This window comes from Capricornis sumatraensis, chromosome 7 (genome assembly GCF_032405125.1).
Source record: "Capricornis sumatraensis isolate serow.1 chromosome 7, serow.2, whole genome shotgun sequence".
Lineage (NCBI taxonomy): Eukaryota > Metazoa > Chordata > Mammalia > Artiodactyla > Bovidae > Capricornis > Capricornis sumatraensis.
Genome location: NC_091075.1, coordinates 31,834,217 through 31,855,257, shown reverse-complemented (window position 1 = coordinate 31,855,257; position 21,041 = coordinate 31,834,217). Strand labels below are relative to the sequence as shown.

Sequence of the window (21,041 nt, the reverse complement as noted above, 5' to 3'; positions counted from 1 at the left end):
ATTACAACCCAGAATTCTTGTTAATTATGTTCCTTCCCATTAAAGTAAGGAACAAGAAACTTTTTAAAACCTTCACATATATTAGCCAAAGGTTAGATTAAAAATACATTATGGCTTTTAACACTTGTGCTATTCTGACTTTGAAGTGGGCATATTAAAACTCTAAGCTATGACATACACATGGTTGCTGGCACATGGCAGAATTGCTATAGCAACACAATCACTAGTTTTGCTCCTGAAATGCCCTGTTTGAGTTGCAAGTAATCTAGTGAAGAATGGTCCTTGGACTCTTGTTTCTTATTGCAGTTTCTATGTGAGCCTAGGGGTGGGTAGCGTTCGATCTTCTCAAAATTTACAAAGGCATATACACAAACACACTCAGACACATATGCATATGTCTGTACTTACATATATACTTATATGCATATTCTTGATTACACTATATTAATCAATGCTTTCATTTTAGTTGTAGCAAGAAAAAGGAGTAATGCATTATAAGTAACCTGCCCTAAGTATTAATTGGCAGGGGAGAATTCCTTTGTATTCATTAGATTAAAACTCTAACTGCATATAATTTTCGGAGAAGGTAATGGCACCCCACTCCAATGTTCTTGCCTGGAAAACCCCATGGACGGAGGAGCCTGGTGGGCTGCCGTCTATGGGTCGCACAGAGTTGGACACGACTGAGTGACTTCACTTTCACTTTTCACTTTCATGCACTGGAGAAGGAAATAGCAACCCACTCCAGTGTTCTCGCCTGGAGAATCCCAGGGATGGGGGAGCCTGGTGGGCTGCCGTCTATGGGGTCACACAGAGTCAGACACGACTGAAGCGACTTAGCAGCAGCAGCAGCATATAATTTTAAAAAATTTCTGTTTTCCTCTAGTGAAACATAGCTAGCTAAAACTGTATTGAAAGGTGTGATGTGTTTTTGCTTTTCCTTTGTAATCATGTTCTGGGCTGTATCTGTTTAAAAAAATACTGGTGTTACTTTTTTCTATAGAGTATGTAACTCAAATGTGAAAAATCTTCCCCATGGGATAACACTAAATTAAAATTATACAGTTCTATAAATATGGTGTAGTCAGGACATTTTGCAGTATGTGCAGAATCTATAATACTGATATTTGTAAATACTGGAATTATAAAACACACAATAATAAAAACTTCAGGACAATGGCATTAGAAACAAAGGAATCTAAACATGTAGCCCAAAATTTTTCAAGTACTCACTTCTGTTTGTAAGTTAGGAAGATAATGGAAACAAAATCCAGGTTCATATACAGCAAGAGCCCAAATCACTCAGTTCAGTTCAGTTCAGTCGCTCAGTCATGTCCGACTCTTTGCAACCCCATGAATCACAGCACACCAGGCCTCCCTGTCCATCCAACTCCTGGAGTTCACTCAAACTCACATCCATCGAGTCTGTGATGCCATCCAGTCAGCTCATCCTCTGTCGTCCCCTTCTCCTCCTGCTCCCTATCCCCCCCCAGCATCAGAGTCTTTTCCAATGAGTCAACTCTTTGCATCAGGTGGTCAAAGTATTGGAGTTTCAGCTTCAGCATCAGTCCTTCCAATGTACACCCAGGACTGATCTCCTATAAGATGGACTGGTTGAATCTCCTTGCAGTGCAAGGGACTCTCAAGAGTCTTCTCCAACACCACAGTTCTAAAACATCAATTCTTTCGCACTCAGCCTTCTGCACAGTCCAACTCTCATATCCATACATGACCACTGGAAAAACCATAGCCTTGACTAGACGGACCTTTGTTGGCAAAGTAATGTCTCTGCTTTTCAATATGCTATTTATGTTGGTCATAACTTTCCTTCCAAGGAGTAAGTGTCTTTTAATTTCATGCTGCAATCACCATCTGCACTGATTTTGGAGCCCTAAAAAATAAAGTCTGATACTGTTTCCACTGTTTCCCCATCTATTTCCCATGAAGTGATGGGACCGGATGCCATGATCTTTGTTTTCTGAATGTTGAGCTTTAAGCCAACTTTTTCACTCTCCTCTTTCACTTTCATCAAGAGGCTTTTCAGTTCCTCTTCACTTTCTGCCATAAGGGTGGTGTCATCTGCATATCTGAGGTTATTGATATTTCTCCCGACAATCTTGATTCCAGCCTGTGCTTCTTCTACCCCAGCGTTTCTCATGATGTACTCTGCATATAAGTTAAATAAGCAGGGTGACAAGATACAGCCTTGATGTACTCCTTTTCCTATTTGGAACCAGTCTGTTGTTCCATGTCCAGCTCTAACTGTTGCTTCCTGATCTGCATATAGATTTCTCAAGAGGCAGGACAGGTGGTCTGGTATTCCCATCTCTTTCAGAATTTTCCACAGTTTATTGTGATCCACACAATCAAAGGCTTTGGCATAGTCAGTAAAGCAGAGATAGATGTTTTTCTAGAACTCTCTTGCTTTTTCCATGATCCACTCAGCCAAGACTATTTTCCTGCTAGAACAAAATGAAAGCAACAAAATCCAAGTTCTGGAACTCTGATCAACCAACTTTTGTAAGTGCAGCTGGGATTATGTTGGTCACATGAATCCAGGTGTTTAAAGACAATGTCAATGTGAAATTAAGATAAATAAGTTGTAAGCACTAACAAAAGAAGAATAAGAGAAAGTGTATATTTAGGGATAATTTCTATTCCGTTATCACTAACTGGTAACTACTTTCTCACCAAGTTATCAGATTGACTCAGTGGAAAAGCCTCAATGTACTACTTGGATTCTTGCCAATTTTCTATTTTTATTTTGGGGCCAGTCTCATACCAAAAGAAAAAGTGTTAGTTTCCAGTGTTGAGAGAAGGACCTCTGAGAAGGAAATCAAATAAAAAATAATTGATTCATATTTCAGAATCATTTATCTTCATTGACAAACATATTAAAAATTTAAAAGCTCTATTCTTATAAAGGCAATATTTCCACTGAATAAAATTAAAAAATATGGAATAAAATTCAAATAGGGTTTCCAAATTTCATGCATCATTTACCAAAATTTAAACAAAGTCACCTAACTTCCTTTAGAAAATATTCACTCTGTTAATGAGAACTCAGTTCAGTCAGTTCAATCACTCAGTTGTGTCTTACTCTGTGACCCCACAGACTGCAGCACCTCAGGCTTCCCTGTCCATCACCGACTCCCGGAGCTTGCTCAAACTCATGTCCACTGAGTCAGTGATGCCATCAAACCAACCATCTCCTCCTCTATCATCCTCTTCTCCTCCTGCCTTCGATCCTTCCCAGCATATGAGAACTAAGTTTAGAATAATTATCTTATACAGAGAATAACAATCAATTTGATGTGTGTATTTAATGTGTAAAGTCACATCATATATAAGAGAATTCACACTACATATACGGGTAATCACACTACATGTATAAAGTCATATTACATATATGAGTAATCTCACTACCCTTACCAAAGATTATGCTTTATGCATGTCTCAGATTGTCTATTCATGAAGTACTCCAAATAAAAACATCATCAGTATGTCTCACTACATTTTAGTTACGCAAATTTAGTAAGACGAATGGCTACAATCCCACAGAACAAGCTTTTATTTGTCATCTTCTATGTTAATGCCATATATTAAAAACTTCATAAAAGACAAAGCTTTACAAAATAAGCCCTACCATACCATTCTAATCCAGCTGAAAAAAACAGAGATTTTATATATATATACATATTCATATTTATGTGAGTATATAAATATATCATAAATAATATATGATATTGAATTATAAGAAACTGCTATTTTGTACCTCCAAATGAATATTGATAACTTTATATGGTTTACCCTAATATACATTTACATTTATGAGTATAATGAAAATGGAAGCACAAATAAGTGAAGTGTGGAAATGTGTATGCTATGACTTGGGGTTTTATAGAAATACTCATCTATGATATATATAGATACTTTATATATATCTATACATATTTATATATAGATATTTATAGTAGATAGATTTATATAGATAATATATAGATATTTATATATAGATTTATATATATAGATATATATTTATATCTATATATAAATATTATATATATTTATATAAATTTATATATATTTATATATATTTATATCTATATAGACTTTTTATAGATATTTTATAGAAATACTCATCTTTAGATATATATGCTTTAGATACTTCTTTAAGAATAAGTAGGATTTTAACAGAAGTGGAATGGGGGAAAGTACCGTATACGTAAGGCGCTTCAGTTGTTTCTGATGTTTTGCAACCCCATGGGCTGTAGCCCACCAGGGTCTCTGTCCATGGGATTCTCCAGGCAAGAATACTGGAGTGGGTTGCCATTTCTCATCCAGGGTATCTTCCTGACTTAGGGACCAAGCCCACATCCCTTAGGACTCCAGCATTGGCAGGTGAGTTCTTAACCACTAGTGCTACCTGGAACCCACTCCAGTGTTCTTGCCTGGAGAGTCCCAGGGATGGAAGAGCCTGGTGGGCTGCCGTCTATGGGGTCGCACAGAGTCAGTCACAACTGATGTGACTTAGCAGCAGCAGCAGTGCCACCTGGGAAGCCCAAAGTACAGTATAAAGAAACACGATTTCACACAACACATATTTATTGAGCACCTACTACGTACCTAACAACAAGTTAAGCATGGAACTAGAATAGCAAAAAAGATAGACATAACCTCTGAATTCATGGAGCTTACTCTTCAGCTCATAATGTTTAGACTGAAGAGGACAGAGAATTTGGGGAAGGAAAAGTGGTAACTGTCTATTTCAAATATCCAAAATTAGGAGTAGGCCAGGACGTGACCAGACTTATTTCCTAAAGTTCCATATAATATAAGTAGGACCATTAAATCATGATAACAGAAATCTGACTACATTCACTTTAATATGACTTATTGTGAAGCATGCCAGTAATTCATTGAATTTACTCTCACTGAAATAAAGCTTCTATGATCCTAAGGCACAAAAATGTAGAATGTTTGGACTGATTTAACAAAATTATAAACAAATTCTACATAATGTCACTTCCTAGTCTGACATTAAGTTCTTTGATATTTTAAAAAATATTTACGTACTTATGTTAGTTTGCTGTGTCAGGTCTTAGCTGCGTCATGCAGGAGCTTTCCTTGTGGCACACGGACTCTCTAGTTGTGAGGCGTGGGCTCAGTTGGAGCGTGGGCTTAGTTCTCTGTGGCATGTGGGATCTTAGTTCTCCCACCAAGGACTGAACCCACATCCTCTGCATTGCATGGCAGATTCTTAACCACTGGACCACCAGGGAAGTCCCTGTTCATGATATTTTAACAGAGATTCTGAGAAAAAGAGTTAAGCTACCAAATAATATGAGGTTAAAAAATGTTTTTCCACTTCAGAGCTTTACTGAGACTTCTACATGCAAAAATTCTTTATATTTTCTCCAAAAGGGGAATATGATCATCGCAGCATTTCCTAAATTATTTCACTGCAAAGCTTTTTGTTTATTTAATTTTTTCTCAAATAGCACTTACAAGACACTAGTGGTTTACTGAACACAGTTTAAGAGGAAAAACCAAACTGACCTAGTATACAGGGCATGTGGTGGAGGAGAAACTATTAAAATAAGGCTATGAAGTTTGATTAGGAACAGACTGTACTAAAGCTTTTGAATACATGAGCAAGGAGGAAATGCTTTATCCATGGACAAAGGAAAGACATATATGTATAAAAATGAAATGAGATAAACACTTGGGCCTATTCTTTAGGCCTATAACTAGCTAGAGAATGGATTGCTGAGGAAAAAGGCTAACACTAAGAAGGTAGGAGGCTATTTAAATAATCTAAGATGTATATAATTAAAGACTCTACTAGGGGAGTAGCAGCAAGAATTAAAACCAGAAGGATGTTTTGGGGAGAATTCTGAGGAGGATTGAACTGTTTTTTAATGATCACTCTGGCTGCTGGAGTAAGGGGTGAAGTTGAGATTTCTGTTTTTGCTGATGGAATGCAAAAAAGAGGTAACTAAAATAAGAATGAAAAAGGAGAAAGAATTCTGCAGTTGTGCCACTCTTGCGGGATCTGAGTGAGCACAGTATATTTTTTGAAAGCTCTATTTTGAGTAAAGGTAATTCACTTAAATTTGTGTCCATGTGTAGTTACTCTTTATCAACGTCTTTTTCTTCCTGTTAAAAAAAGGGGCTCATCTTTTGCTCACCAACTGAAATTCTTTTTATTTTTTGCTATTTGGCTAAATGTTGAATACCTTCACAAATAAAAATAATCAAATCCTAAGCACCATCTTGATTACTAAAGAACCACAAAGGGCCACATATAAAAAACTTGACACAAACAAGAAGGGAGATGAAAAGCATGAAAGATAAATGTTTAGCTGACACTGAGAACCAGATTTTCTTTCCTGAGAAAATAGATAGTTGTTTTACATAGATCTTTTTTTGTTTAACTTAGTTCTGTGTACAAATTTGCAGAAGTATTCAGGGAAACACTGAGTACAGGGCCAAGAGCAAAAACTTTGGAATCAGAGAGACCTGATGTTGACTCATTGGAAAAGACTCTGATGCTGGAAGGGATTGGGGGCAGGAGGAGAAGGGAACAACAGGATGAGATGGCTGGATGGCATCACCGACTTGATGGATGTGAGTTTGAGTGAACTCCGGGAGTTGGTGATGGACAAGGAGGCCTGGTATGCTGCAATTCATGGGGTTGCAAAGAGTTGGACATGACTGAGTGACTGAACTGAACTGAACTGAGTTCATATCAGGCCGAGAGGAGCAACCCCATGTCCAAGGAGTGGTGGCTGCCCAGGCACAGGAGGGCCAAGAGGAGCTACTCCATGACAAGGTCAGGACGGGCAACCTCGTCCAAGGTAAGGAGCAGCAGCATCGCTCTGCTGGAGCAGCCATGAAGAGATATTCCACGTCCAAGGTAAGAGAAACCCAAGTAGGACGGTAGGTGTTGCGAGAGAGCATCAGAGGGCAGACACACTGAAACCACAATCCCAGAAAACTAGCCAATCTGATCACATGGACCACAGCCTTGTCCAACTCAATGAAACTAAGCCATGCTGTGTGGGGCCACCCAAGATGGACGGGTCATGGTGGAGAGGTCTGACAGAATGTGGTCCACTGGAGAAGGGAATGGCAAACCACTTTAGTATTCTTGCCTTGAGAACCCCATGAAAAGGCAAAATGATAGGATACTCAAAGAGGAACTCCCCAGGTCAGTAGGTGACCAATATGCTACTGGAGATCAGTAGAGAAAAAACTCCATAAATAATGAAGGGATGGAGCCAAGCAAAAACAATAACCAGTTATGGACGTGACTGGTGATAGAATCAAGGTCTGATGCTGTAAAGAGTAATATTGCATAGGAACCGGGAATGTTAGGTCCATGAATCAAGGCAAATTGGAGGTGGTCAAACAGGAGGTGGCAAGAGTGAATATCGACATTCTAGGAATCAGGGAACTAAAATGGACTGGAATAGGTGGATTTAACTCAGATGACCATTATATCTACTACTGTGGGCAGGAATCTCTCAGAAGAAATGGAGTAGCCATCATGGTCAACAAAAGAGTCCAAAACGCAGTACTTGGAGGCAATCTCAAAAATGACAGAATCATCTCTGTTCATTTCCAAGGCAAACCATTCAGTATCATGGTGATCCAAGCCTATGCCCCAACCAGTAACACTGAAGAAGCTGAAGTTGAACGGTTCTATGAAGACCTACAAGAGCTTTTAGAACTAACACCCAAAAAAGATGTCCTTTTCATTATAGGGGACTGGAATGCAAAAGTAGGAAGTCAAGAAACACCTGGAGTAACAGGAAAATTTGGCCTTGGAGTATGGAATGAAGCAGGGCAAAGATTAATAGAGCTTTGCCAAGAGAATGCACTAGTCATAGCAAACACCTTCTTCCAACAACACAAGAGAAGACTCTACACATGGACATCACCAGATGGTCAACACCGAAATCAGATTTATTATATTCTTTCAGCCAAAGATGGAAAAGCTTTATATAGTCAGCCAAAAGAACCCTGGGAGCTGACTGTGGCTCAGATCATGAACTCCTTATTGCCAAATTCAGACTTAAATTGAAAAAAGTAGGGAAAACCACTAGATCATTCAGGTATGACCTAAATCAAATCCCTTATGATTATACAGTGGAAGTGAGAAATAGATTTAAGGGACTAGATCTGATAGAGTGCCTGATGAACTATGGACGAAGGTTTGTGACACTGTACAGGAGACAGGAATCAAGACCATCCCCATGGGAAAGAAATGCAAAAAGCAAAATGGCTGTCTGAAGAGGCCTTACAAATAGCTCTGAAAAGAAGAGAAGCAAAAAGCAAAAGAGAAAAGGAAAGATATCCCATTTGAATGTAGAGTTCCAAAGAATAGCAAGGAGAGATAAGAATGCCTTCCTCAGCGATCAATGCAAAGAAATAGAGGAAAACAAGAGAATCGGAAAGACTAGAGGTCTCTTCAAGAAAATTAGAGATACTAAGGGAACATTTCATGCAAAGATGGGCCCGATAAAGGACAGAAATGGTATGGACCTAACAGAAGCAGAAGATATTAAGAAGAGGTGGCAAGAATACACAGAACTATACAAAAAAGATCTTCATGACCCAGATAATTATGATGGTGTGATCACTCACCTAGAGCCAGACATCCTGGAATGTGAAGTCAAGTGGGCCTTAGGAAGCATCACTACGAACAAAGTTAGTGGAGGTGATGGAATTCCAGTTGAGCTATTTCAAATCCTGAAAGATGATGCTGTGAAAGTGCTGCACTCAATATGCCAGCAAATTTGGAAAGCTCAGCATTGGCCACAGGACTGGAAAAGGTCAGTTTTCATTTCAATCCCAAAGAAAGGTAATGGCAAAGAACGCTCAAACTACCACACAATTCCACTCATCTCACATGCTAGTAGAGTAATGCTCAAAATTCTCTAAGCCAGGCTTCAGCAGTACATGAACCGTGAACTTCCAGATGTTCAAGCTGGTTTTAGAAAAGGCAGAGGAACCAGAGATCAAATTGCCAACATCTGCTGGATCATGGAAAAAGCAAGAGAGTTCCAGAAAAACATCTATTTCTGCTTTATTGACTATGCCAAAGCTTTTGACTGTGGAAAATTCTGAAAGAGATGGGAATACCAGACCACCTGACCTGAGAAATCTGTACGCAGGTTAGAAAGCAAAGTTAGAACTAGACATGGAACAACAGACTGGTTCCAATAGGAAAAGGAGTACGTCAAGGCTGTATTTTGTCACCCTGCTTATTTAACTTCTATGCAGAGTACATCATGAGAAACGCTGGGCTGGAAGAAGCACAAGCTGGAATCAAGATTGCCAGGAGAAATATCAATAACCCCAGATATGCAGATGACACCACCCTTCAGGCAGAAAGTGAAAAGGAAATGAAAAGCCTCTTGAAAGTGAAAGAGGAGAGTGAAAAAGTTTGCTTAAATCGCAACATCCAGAAAACGAAGATCATGGCATCTGGTCCCATCATCCCATAGGAAATAGATAGGGAAACTGTGGAAACAGTGTCAGACTTTATTTTCTGGGGCTCCAAAATCAGTGCAGATGGTGATTGCAGCCATGAAATTAAAAGATGCTTTTAAGGAGATGCTTACTCCTTGGAAGGAAAGTTATGACCAACCTAGATAGCATATTAAAAAGCAGAGATATTACTTTGCCAACAAAGGTCTGTCTAGTCAAGGCTGTGGTTTTTCCAGTGGTCATGTATGGATGTGAGAGTTGGACTGTGAAGAAAGCTGAGTGCCGAAGAACTGATGCTTTTGAACTGTGGTGTTGGAGAAGACTCTTGAGAGTCCCTTGGACTGCAAGGAGATCCAACCATTCCATCCTAAAGGAGACCAGTCCTGGGTCTTCATTGGAAGGACTGATGCTGAGGCTGAAACTCCAATACTTTGGCCACCTGATGCAAAGAGCTGACTCATTGGAAAAGACTCTGATGCCAGGAGGGATTGGGGGCAGGAGGAGAAGGCGACGACCGAGGATGAGATGGCTGGATGGCATCACCGACTCGATGCACATGAGTTTGGGTGTACTCCGGGAGTTGGTGATGGACAGGGAGGCCTGGCATGCTGCGATAATGGGGTTGCAAAGAGTTGGACACAACTGAGCGACTGAACTGAACTGAGTTCATGTCTTGACTGTCACCTCTTAGCTATGCAACTGGGCAAATTGGTTTCTTTATCCTGCTGAGCCTCAGTTTTCTCATGTGAAAAGGAGAATCACAAAGTTATATCATAAGATTACTGTGTTGAATAAAGACATAATTCACGGGATTCAGTATAAAGGCTGAAATTCTTTGCAATGCTGTCATGTTGGTCCTATTTATAATATTCTGCTAATGAGAGAATAATTACAGATGAAGTGGGAAAACCTAGGGCTTACTAAAATTTCAAACTAATGGAGGTTTTCTAAACTCCCTTGTTTCTTCACAGAGGTGAAATGTTTGCTTTCCAATGGTGAATCTTAGGTACCATGGAAACAAGGGTTGAAAAGGTTTCAAGTAAATAAAAACCAAGCAGACAAGCCTGATCTTTTCACAAAAATGTAACCATAAAATTCTGAGCAGATGAAAATTTCTTTGGAATTCTGAAAGAACATGGATGCTTATACTATATTGTCAAGAGCTTCTCAACACTCAAAATTTCTAAATCACCTAATACATGCTGCTTTCCACTTTTCTGTTTTTTATATTACGTATTTGCAAGAAATGAAATGCGATTTAAATGATGGAAAAGCAAACAGTAACAGTAATGAATGATCTTTAATCAGTGCATTTTATTGTCTATGGAATAGCTTTGCTCAGTGAATATATATAACCATTTACTTAATATTTTAGAGCAATTCTGCATATTTAACATCTTCATAATTTAAAAGAAAGAATTTTAGTTGGAGAGAAACTTTTGCTTTTTTTTTTTTTTGTAGTTTTTCAATTAAAATGTACCTCTGGTGGAGATCTTACTGAATATAGTTGGCTTTTCTTGGTTACAAGGCAATATATCTGATTTCCAAGGTATCTGGTTTCGGGTATCAATTATTCTAAGATAGCTGTTGCTGTTGTGGAGTCACTAAGTAGTGCCCAATTCTTTTGCAACTCCATGGACTGTAGCCCGTCAGGCTTCTCTGTCCATGGGATTCTCCAGGCAGGAATAGTGGAGTGGGTTTCTATTTCCTTCTCCAGGGTATCTTCCTGACCCAGAGACCAAACCCACGTCTCCTTCCTTGGCAGGCAGGCAGTTTCTTTACCACTGAGCTACCAGGGAAGCCATTGTAAGGAGGAGATACCTACAAAAAACAAACTTGTTTGCAATGATTTCTCTCTGTCCTGCCATCTGAGAATCAGTTTGATTTTTAAAATGCCTAGAAAATTTCTCTGATATCTAATATATTTCAAGACAATGTATTGTTAACATTAATTCTATGTATTCTAATATTCATTAATTCAATGTATTCTAACATTAATAATCACTAAGGCCCATAACAAAACAATACTCGAACTGTATTAAATAAAAAGCTGGGCACCAAAGTTGCAGATGAAACTAACTTCAGAGGAAAACCCAAGTTTGAACCATGTAATTCAATTTCATTCACAATGTTCTGAAAGAGCAAAGAGATGAAAAATAAAGAGCTCTAATATAAGGAGCACTACAAATCTCTCTACTCCCAGTAGTGTATAGGTTGCAGATTTATGATAACAGGCAAAGAGCTGCAATAAAGCAGTTTGGCCTTTTAAATTCAGATTTCATTATCTATCATGAAGATAATACATTCAGAGGATTGAATGAAAATCAAACAATAAAAAAAATCTCTTACTGCCCCAAATTCTGAGCTGTCAACTACTTGTATGTTTCTCCAGAAAATCCCTAGCATAGACAAATACATATGCATCCTCTTTTTACATAATAAAGACATATACTGCATGCAATATTGTATATTTTGATTTTCACTTCAAATTTTATCTGATAGAATTTTCTACCACTTCACATGTGTACAATTCTCATTGTTTTACAAAGCAATGCAGTATTCCATCCTAGAGATGAACTGCCCTTGATATACTAACCTCAACAAGGGTACAAAGGATAACTTTGCATACAAGCCTTTGTGCTCATCAGGAATTTTATTTTTAGATAGTTTCTAAATTTGTAGTTACTGAGTGAAAGGGTATATACATTTAGATGTTGACAGATATTTTTAAATTGGTCTTCTAAAAGATTATGTCAATTTGCAACCTCATCAACAAAGTATGAAATATCCCGATCCCACTCCGTTATCAACACTGTACTCTAATAACTGTTCTGATCTTGACAACATTTTCTTAGATGTGCCTTTACCACTTACATTTCTTTTCCTATATCTCCATCTTTAAACTCAGCTCAATTTTATTGGTATACATATCATTCCCTTAAAAATAGTTTAAGAGCTGCTGCTGCTAAGTCGCTTCAGTTGTGTCTAACTCTGTGCGACCCCATAGACGGCAGCCCACCAGGCTCCCCTGTCCCTGGGATTCTCCAGGCAAGAACACTGGAGTGGGTTGCTATTTCCTTCTCCAATGCATGAAAGTGAAAAGTGAAATTGAAGTCGCTCAGTCATGTCCTACTTTTAGCAACCCCATGGACTGCAGACCACCAGGGTCCTCCGTCCATGGGATTTTCCAGGCAAGAGTACTGGAGTGGGGTGCCATTGCCTTCTCCAATTTTAAGAGCTAGTAGTATATTAATTAAATTAACCCTTTGATTAGTATATATCGCTTCCTTGGTTTTTTTGGTTTTCTTGCTTTATATAAATTTAATAATGCTTTATTTTTTCTAAAATAATGGTTTCTTATAAGGCTTCTGGATTTTGTCTTCATTAGAAAAGCTTTGATCACCACTGAAACCAAACAACCAATAAATAAATTGCTAGAATTTTCTCCTAGTGATGATGGTGATGACTGCAATGACAATAAGGATGATGATGTTAACTCTAACATCTAGAATTTATTTTATTCTAAAGAATGAGCTAGAACTCAAGCTTTATTTATTTATTTACTTACTTATTTATATTTTACTTTTCCAACTTCTTACCTTGTGCATTTAGAAATTACCACCATCACAGTATAAAATGCCTTAGAAGTTTATTTCCTGATTTCTATTTTGTGTCCATTAATCTGTGTGTCTTATTCTCTGCTAAGATCAAACTTCTTTAGCCTTATGACACAGTTAAAAAGAGCTGATATCTCTTTATTGTGCTACTATTTCAGAATTTTTCCAGCTATTTTTACAAATTATTTTTCACACAATGCTATGACTTTATGGATTCATTTATAAATAGCAAACATTTAAAACTATTGTCTTTTTATCTAGGAACAAGACATGTCTTTCCACTTGATTCAAGGCATTGTATTATTATTATTTTTGTCTCTGAGTGGATTTTAAACTCTTTCTAAAATTCTCCAAATTTTTGATAGTTTTGTATCTACATTTTTGCATTGTTATTGTAAATGATATTATTTTAGTTCAATATAATTTGAACTGACTGTGCTTAGAAAAGTTGATGGGTTATGTATATCTTTTATCAGCCACTTTTCTATATTTTTTTAATAGTTTTCAATTTTTTCCTTTGAAACTGCATAAGTTTTCCAGATCTACAAAATCATATTTGTCCAAATGATCATTTTCAACTATTTAGTTATTTATCTTATCTAATTGCATTGGCTAGTATGTTAAGAACAACACCAAATGACCGCCCAGGGGGCTCAATGGTAAAGAATTCACCTACCAAGCAGGGGAAGCGAGACTTGGCCTTGATCCTTGAACGGGGAAGATCCTCTGGAAGAGGAAATGGCAACCCACTCCAGTATTCTTGCCTTGGAAATCCCACGGACAGATGAACTTGGCAAGCTACAGTCCACGCGGTCACAGAGAGCAGGACACAACTGAGCACGCACACATAAACTATGTTAAGAACAACATCAGAAGATACTAGTCTCTGTGGGTCTCTCTCTCTTTTTCCTGTATTTAAAGGTGACACATTCTCCTGGATGCTAGCTATCCTGTATAGTTTTGGATGAAAAGGAAAACCAACAAAAAAGCATTCCATTCCAAATATGAGTACTATGCAAGTATTAAGGCTGCCAAATCTTTCCTCGGCTCTAATCTATCCCATCCTGAATTTGAATGAAAACATATCATATATTTTCATTTATAGTTGCTTTAAGATGTATTTTTAATCATTGGTATAGGCAATATTAATTAATTTTCTGTGGAGATAAAAATATAATGCTTTATGAAATGGAACTGTCTTTTAAAAAAATACACATAAACACATATACAACAAGAGCGCATGAGGCTGCTAGACGTGTTCAGTATCAGAGCAATTTTGTTTTTATTTATAATCTTCCTATAAAAGCATATTCATTAATCTAGTAAAGACAAGCCTAAGTATGTTTATGACTCTCATTTTAGTTTTGTGATTTTATTTTTTTCCTCTTACTATTAAAATGTGTGTGTTTGAAATCTTTACAAATAAATGGGCTGAAACAAATAAAACTCAATTCACTTGAGATTTTGAAGACATCTGGTGGAGCTATTTACTGAGTAATTAGACCAAGAGGTGTAATAGACCAATTCCCTGAAGGAAGAGACTAGATAGCTGGATACCCAGTTATTTCTACAGTCATCAGCTTGCATGCAGTGAGCATACCGACTCACAAACTGACAATTATGTGGAGCTGCCACCTAATTTTCTAAGACCATTTGTGTTATATAAGTATACGTCTCACAAGCTTTTTCTTGTTTTTAGAGATGCCTCTTCTCAGGCTTCTCACGGTCTACGTTAAATCATCTAGTATCTCTTAATTGTTAGAAACACTGAACGAAGATTTCCTTCAAATGCTGGTCACTGCTTGCCCCTCATTAACCAACCTTTGGATACAAACACGAATTAATTACAACTGAATTTTGAAAACATGTATTCATTTTGTTACATAGAGATATTTGTGAAGGGAAATGAAGATATTTAAATACTTCCACTTTTATCATATTTGTCACAATTTAGTTTGGAAATATTGATCGACAAAGTCTTAATTATTAAAATGCATGTCTTAATATTATTTAAAAAATCACAAATCTGGAAGGGATGTGAAAATTCAGATTGTTATTCTCCCTACTGGAGGGCAAAAAATCTTGAACCACTGTAGAAATATATGTATTTTCTTAGTTTGAAATAACTCTAGGGGTTCCCACAACTCTCTTAAGTTACCTATGGTGGAATAAGAAATTTCTATCAAGAAAGTTACCTTTATAGCCAATATAAATCCTACAGTTTATTAAGATCTATTCCATCCTCTCTTTGGCTTTTAGTATTTTGCTATTAAGAATGATATTTACAAAGCAATAAAGTCAGGATTTTTAACGATGTGAGAAGCAAATATACTCTAATCAAGATCTACCCAGATGGGGGCTACACTCACCACTTTTCTCTATGGAACCCACAATATCACTTTTCTCAGTCACTCTGAATTTAACTTCAGTGAAGACTTAGGTAATTAGGATTCATCTTCAGATGTAAGTTAAAGATACAAATATTTTGAATCTACAGTGTTTACAAATTGTTTAAAAATATATAAGGGAAACTATGCATGGGAATTGACACTTGACAATCATGTAAACAAGTGCTGCTGCTGCTGCTGCTAAGGCGCTCCAGTTGTGTCCAACTCTGTGCGACCCTATGGGCAGCAGCCCACCAGGCTCCTCTGTCCACGGGATTCTCCAGGCAAGAATACTGGAGTGGGTTGGTAAACAAGTACAATTTATCCTTAATTGAAAACGTTCCTCAATTCCAGGATATTTAGGCCTGACACCAGACTTGAAAACACAAGTGAAATTCAAAGGCATTTTTCACAAAGTTATTTACTTACCATAATTCAGTCTATTCACTCTCCTTATTTATCTTCTTAAGTATAAAGTAAAAGTGAAAGTCACTCAGTTGTGTCTGACTGTTTGTGACCCCATGGACTGTAGGCCACAGATTTCTCTGTCTATGGAATTCTCCAGGCCAGAATACTGAAGCGGGTAGCCATTCCAATCTCCAGGATATCTTCCCAAACCAAGGATCGAACACAGGGCTCCCGCATTGCAGGCAGATTCTTTATCATCTGGACCATCAAGGAGGCCCTCTTAAGTATAAACCATACCTTAATTCTATGGGGTTCAACAGGAACCAAGTCAAGATTTATTCATCACATGCTCCTTTGCAATACAGGGAATGATATTACCAAATCTTAACCAAATGGCCTTAAAATTTTTTACCAAAGGATAATCATTGCACTTTCAATTTCAATAACTGAAGGAATGATATGACAACACATCAAAGTAGTAAGTGAATCCTAAACAGCAGCGCAAATGCAATGGAAAACTCACCGGAAGTTTCATCTACTCTCTCATCTACGATGTGGTCCTTCTGATGGACCCATTCACTATTGCACTTGAAGTAGATCTGGGTGGCAGGGCTGGCTTTACAGTACAGGTTCACAGGCTTATTCTTCACAATATAAGCTTCTTCAGGCTCAATAAGGAAATGTGGCAGAGGTTCAGGTGGGTCAGATGGAAAGGTTTCTGGGAGTTCATGAAAAAAGTCCTCATCTGGCAAAACAAGAAAATGAAAAATGTTTAGAACTTTGTAGCCATTTGCCTTTCACTTGCTCTTTGTTCAAAAATAATAAAACTGTAGGCAATTAGTCATATCCATTTCACCTGCCTTCTTTAATCAAGGTATACAGAAGGCTTGCATGTACTCCAAGAGGCATCACACCTGATGTTTAGGAATCATTTTCTAGGAACTTGCAATCAGCTGTGTCTAGCTTGAGTTGAACAGTATAGGAACGTCAACCCTTCAACTGGGCATGTGCGAGTGTCCACTGGATGACATTTTGACATCTAAGGGCTGAAAACTCCACCCTCAGATCCTGCTAAGCGCCTTCATTTTTGAATAAACAAAGGCCTGAGCCGAGTTCCACCTGTGTAGAACAATTAACTGCACCTTTTTCCAGTCCCCTTTCCCCGAGCTCCCCAGGCTCCCCATGCCTTAGACAACCCTGCTTCTTTATTCTTTACTTCATAGCTACCTCTAGATGGCGCTAGTGGTAAAGAACCCGCCTGCCAATGCAGATGCTGGAGACAAAGATTTGATCCTTGGGTCAGAAAGATCCCCTGGAGAAGGGCATGACAACCCGCTCCAGTATTCTTGCCTGGGAAATCCCAAGGACAGAAGAGCCTGGTGGGCTACAGTCCATAGGGTCGCAAAGACCTATGACACAACTGAAGCAACTTAGCATGCACACATAAATACTCTGAACCCTTGCCTTTGGACAGGTGGTTTTGAGACTTGCTCCTTGATATCTTTACTTAGCTGCCCTTTTTCCTGAAACCCTAGGCAGCTCTGAGTTTTGGCTTGCTGTATATTGGGCAAAACAAACCTGGCTTGATAACAATAATGATTCATAAATCATCTAGTTAAGTAATTTGAGTGCCTGCTATTAAACAGGCAATATGTTAGGTCTAGTGACTGACTAGTTGTTTAACTAAGGATTTAGATGATTATTTTTATTTTTACACATGACAAAACACAATATCTAGGGTGATAATTATCTTTCCCTGAGAACATAGGTAATAAATTGCAGAACTGGGATCAACCCAGCTTTGTTTCCCTCACAAACTGTGATCTTCCCAACATAGCACTATCCCTCCCACTACAGAGTGTTACCCTTGAGAGCTGACAAAACAAAGAGCAACTTCATAAGAAAAACTTATTTGAAAAGTATAAGGCTCTTGTGTGTGTGTGTGTGTGTGTGTGTGTGTGTGTATTCAGTCGCTAAGTTGTACACCACTCCTTATGAGCCCATAGACTGTAGCCACGCTCCTCTGTCCATGGGATTATCCAGGCAAGAATACTGGAGTGGGTTGCCATTTCCTCCTTCAGGGGATCCTCCCGATCCAGGGATCAAACCCATGTCTCCTGTGTTGGCAGGTAGATTCTTTTCCACTTGAGCCACCTGGCTACTAGGTAAGCCTTGAATCCTACGCAAGGAGCTTAGAAGAAATACTAGAAATATGAGTTAAAGATCTTTAAGTTCAGATTCAAGTCTGTCATTATTTTCAAAAGATGCCACTTCATGATATATTCATTCACTTAACCAAAAATATTTATTGGATTAATTATTAATTTATAATTATTAATTATTATTGACTCAGAATTATTCTCAATACTGGAAATATACATGATAACATCAAGTCAACCAATAGTATTAATATTAATAGTTTTGCAGTAAAACCTAGAGTTTAGAAATGCTGTTTAGTCTTATTTGGAAACTGCATCTCAAATACCAGAGTATATGATTAGTCATGCTTATTCTCATTCAGTTCAGTTCAGTTCAGTTCAGTTCAGTCACTCAGTCATGTCCGACTCTTTGCGACACCATGAATCGCAGCATGCCAGGCCTCCCTGTCCATCACCAACTCCCGGAGTTCACTCAGACTCGCGTCCATCGAGTCAGTGATGCCATCCAGCCATCTCATCCTCTCCTCCTGCCCCCAATCCCTCCCAGCATCAGAGTCTTTTCCAATGAGTCAACTCTTTGCATCAGGTGGCCAAAGTACTGGAGTTTCAGCTTCAGCATCATTCCTTCCAAAGAAATCCCAGGGCTGATCTCCTTCAGAATGGACTGGTTGGATCTCCTTGCAGTCCAAGGGACTCTCAAGAGTCTTCTCCAACACCAATTCTCATTAGAATATTAATAATATTAGAGTATTAACATGAAGAACAAAAGCCTCATTTTTTTATACACTGAAATTTGTCAAACATATTGCTCCTACCTTGCTGCTCCAATACCGCTGAATAAACAAAACCCCAAGACCATTACAGATACTTACACAATTTGAGGTATATTTTCCTTTAACTTGATTTCCAAATAAAAAACAGAAACTAATAAAAGTGCCCTTAGAAACCCTATTATTATACTTCACAAAAGACAAAGGAATCTAATGCACTACATTTCAGTTAGGCCTGATAATTTTCTTCTGATGAAGGATAGTGGAGAACAAAACTATTATTAACTTCTTACGTTGACTAAGCACCCTGCGCTAATATGTAAGTTTAAACTCTGAGGCCAAAATTAAAAGTTTTTACAAGTTCTTTAAAAGCATGTATTGCCGTTGTTCAGTCGCTAGGTCATGTTCCACTCTTTACAACCCCATGAACTGCAGTGTGCCAGGCTTCCCTGTCCTTCACTATCTTCCTAGGTTTGCTTGAAAAAAAAAAGCACATATATTCAGCAGCAAATATTGATTATGGTGTTGGTAGTTAAACACTGATTACTAAGACATTATCTTGGAAGTCATTTCATGGCTTATTCAGTTGTTTCCCTGTTTGGGGAGACAGCCATTGGGAAAGGGGACATTTGTCCACTAAGAAACTTGGCCTGGGACTTTTCCATCTAGGTCATGTGATCGCAGTCAATTAGTAATGACATCTAGTCTCTACTAATTTGTTCTGCAGTCAAAACTGGCTCTACCTGCATCACAGACAAAACTAGCTTTCAAAACCACTCCACAATTATAAACGACTGACCCTGCAATGGAAACGATGTTTCCCGTCTCTAACCTGATTTCTCATCTACTTCCTTAATATACTTTCTTCTGACAGGGCATCATTTCTGGACTTTCAATTGTTGGACATCAAGGACCCAAACTGTCAGCTTACTACAGAATAACCTCATTTCCATCAACTTCAGCTTCTGTAGTCAATGTGCAAGAACACTCAAGAGTACCTAAATAAACAGTTCAGAAAGGCAAAGGAACAGGGCACTGAGGTATTGACAGATCCATCAGTGTGAAGCTGATGTCTTGAAGGCCTTATTCCATTTTTTGTTGTTTTTCTCTTCTGAAGCACTTACTGATACATGTAATGACGGACCGTGCTGATAATCAATAAAGTGCCACAAAATATAAGACTCAAATTCTGTAAAATGTTACTGTTGTTTTCAATTATTACTCACAAAGGCCGAGGGTAACTCAATTTTTTAACTATTTGTGTATATTTATACATACAACATGAGTATGTATTCCATAACAATATATTTATTCAAGTAAGCAAAATGTAAAAAAGCCTTCTTTTCAGTCGTTGTTTTAGAAGATGAGACTTGCTCCTTTAGAAGGAATGATGATTGTAAGATATCAGGTGATTATATACCACCTTACCTTATTCAGTAATGTAGCGAAAGTAGTTACATGTTTACATCCTACAGAAAGATAGAAAAGGACTAAAAATTAATTACCCTGCCTAGCCAATACATATACCTCTTCATTCTTCACTTCATCTCTGACTTCAGCCAAGTTCAAATGTGGATAAAATGATATGAGATGCTTTAGTCATTTAAAAAAAAATTCATCTGATTATTTTGTTGCAAACCACTGGGAACCTTAATGGACTAGTCCAAGAAAAAGTCACACATATGCTCTCAAGGCAAACAGGCTCTGTTAAGTGTGGGGAAAAACAGTAATGATTTGATGCATTTAGAAAATGTATGAACAAACTATTCTTGAATTTCCTTAATTTTGAATTTTAAAACATAGATGGTCACTATAATGAAAGAGAAATAATTCTATGAGTTTGAGGCTTCATAAATTATTAATTTTTCAAGGTGTCTGTTAAATAGCAATATCTAACTTATTAAGAAATTATTTCTATCATTTAAAATGTTTTCATCATAACTCCAGTGTTTTTTAATACATCATTCTAGTCTGTGTATGAACCCCATTCTTAAATTTGATCTAGAGAGATGCCTTAACCAATCAGAGCATATTAGTTTATTAATATTTCTTGTGCTACAGATACAGTATATTTAAGTCCATGCCCTAGATTAATTCACATCAAGCAATATGTACATCACTTCTAGTACTTAATTTGGGTGTAGAAGAATGACATTTATAAAGGTAATTTTTAAGACCTTGAGTCAGTAAGATATACATAGT

The 21,041-nt window shown here is 37.7% G+C and overlaps 1 protein-coding gene across 1 annotated transcript in view; it reads right to left on the bottom strand.

Annotated features, from left to right (window-relative positions):
- UNC5C (unc-5 netrin receptor C) overlaps positions 1–21,041 on the bottom strand; it is a 421,047-nt gene that overhangs the window by 171,062 nt on the left and 228,944 nt on the right. The window contains exon 2 of the mRNA XM_068975344.1: positions 16,434–16,655. Within this exon, the coding sequence (XP_068831445.1) occupies positions 16,434–16,655 (222 nt within the window). The remainder of the gene's footprint in view (positions 1–16,433; positions 16,656–21,041) is intronic.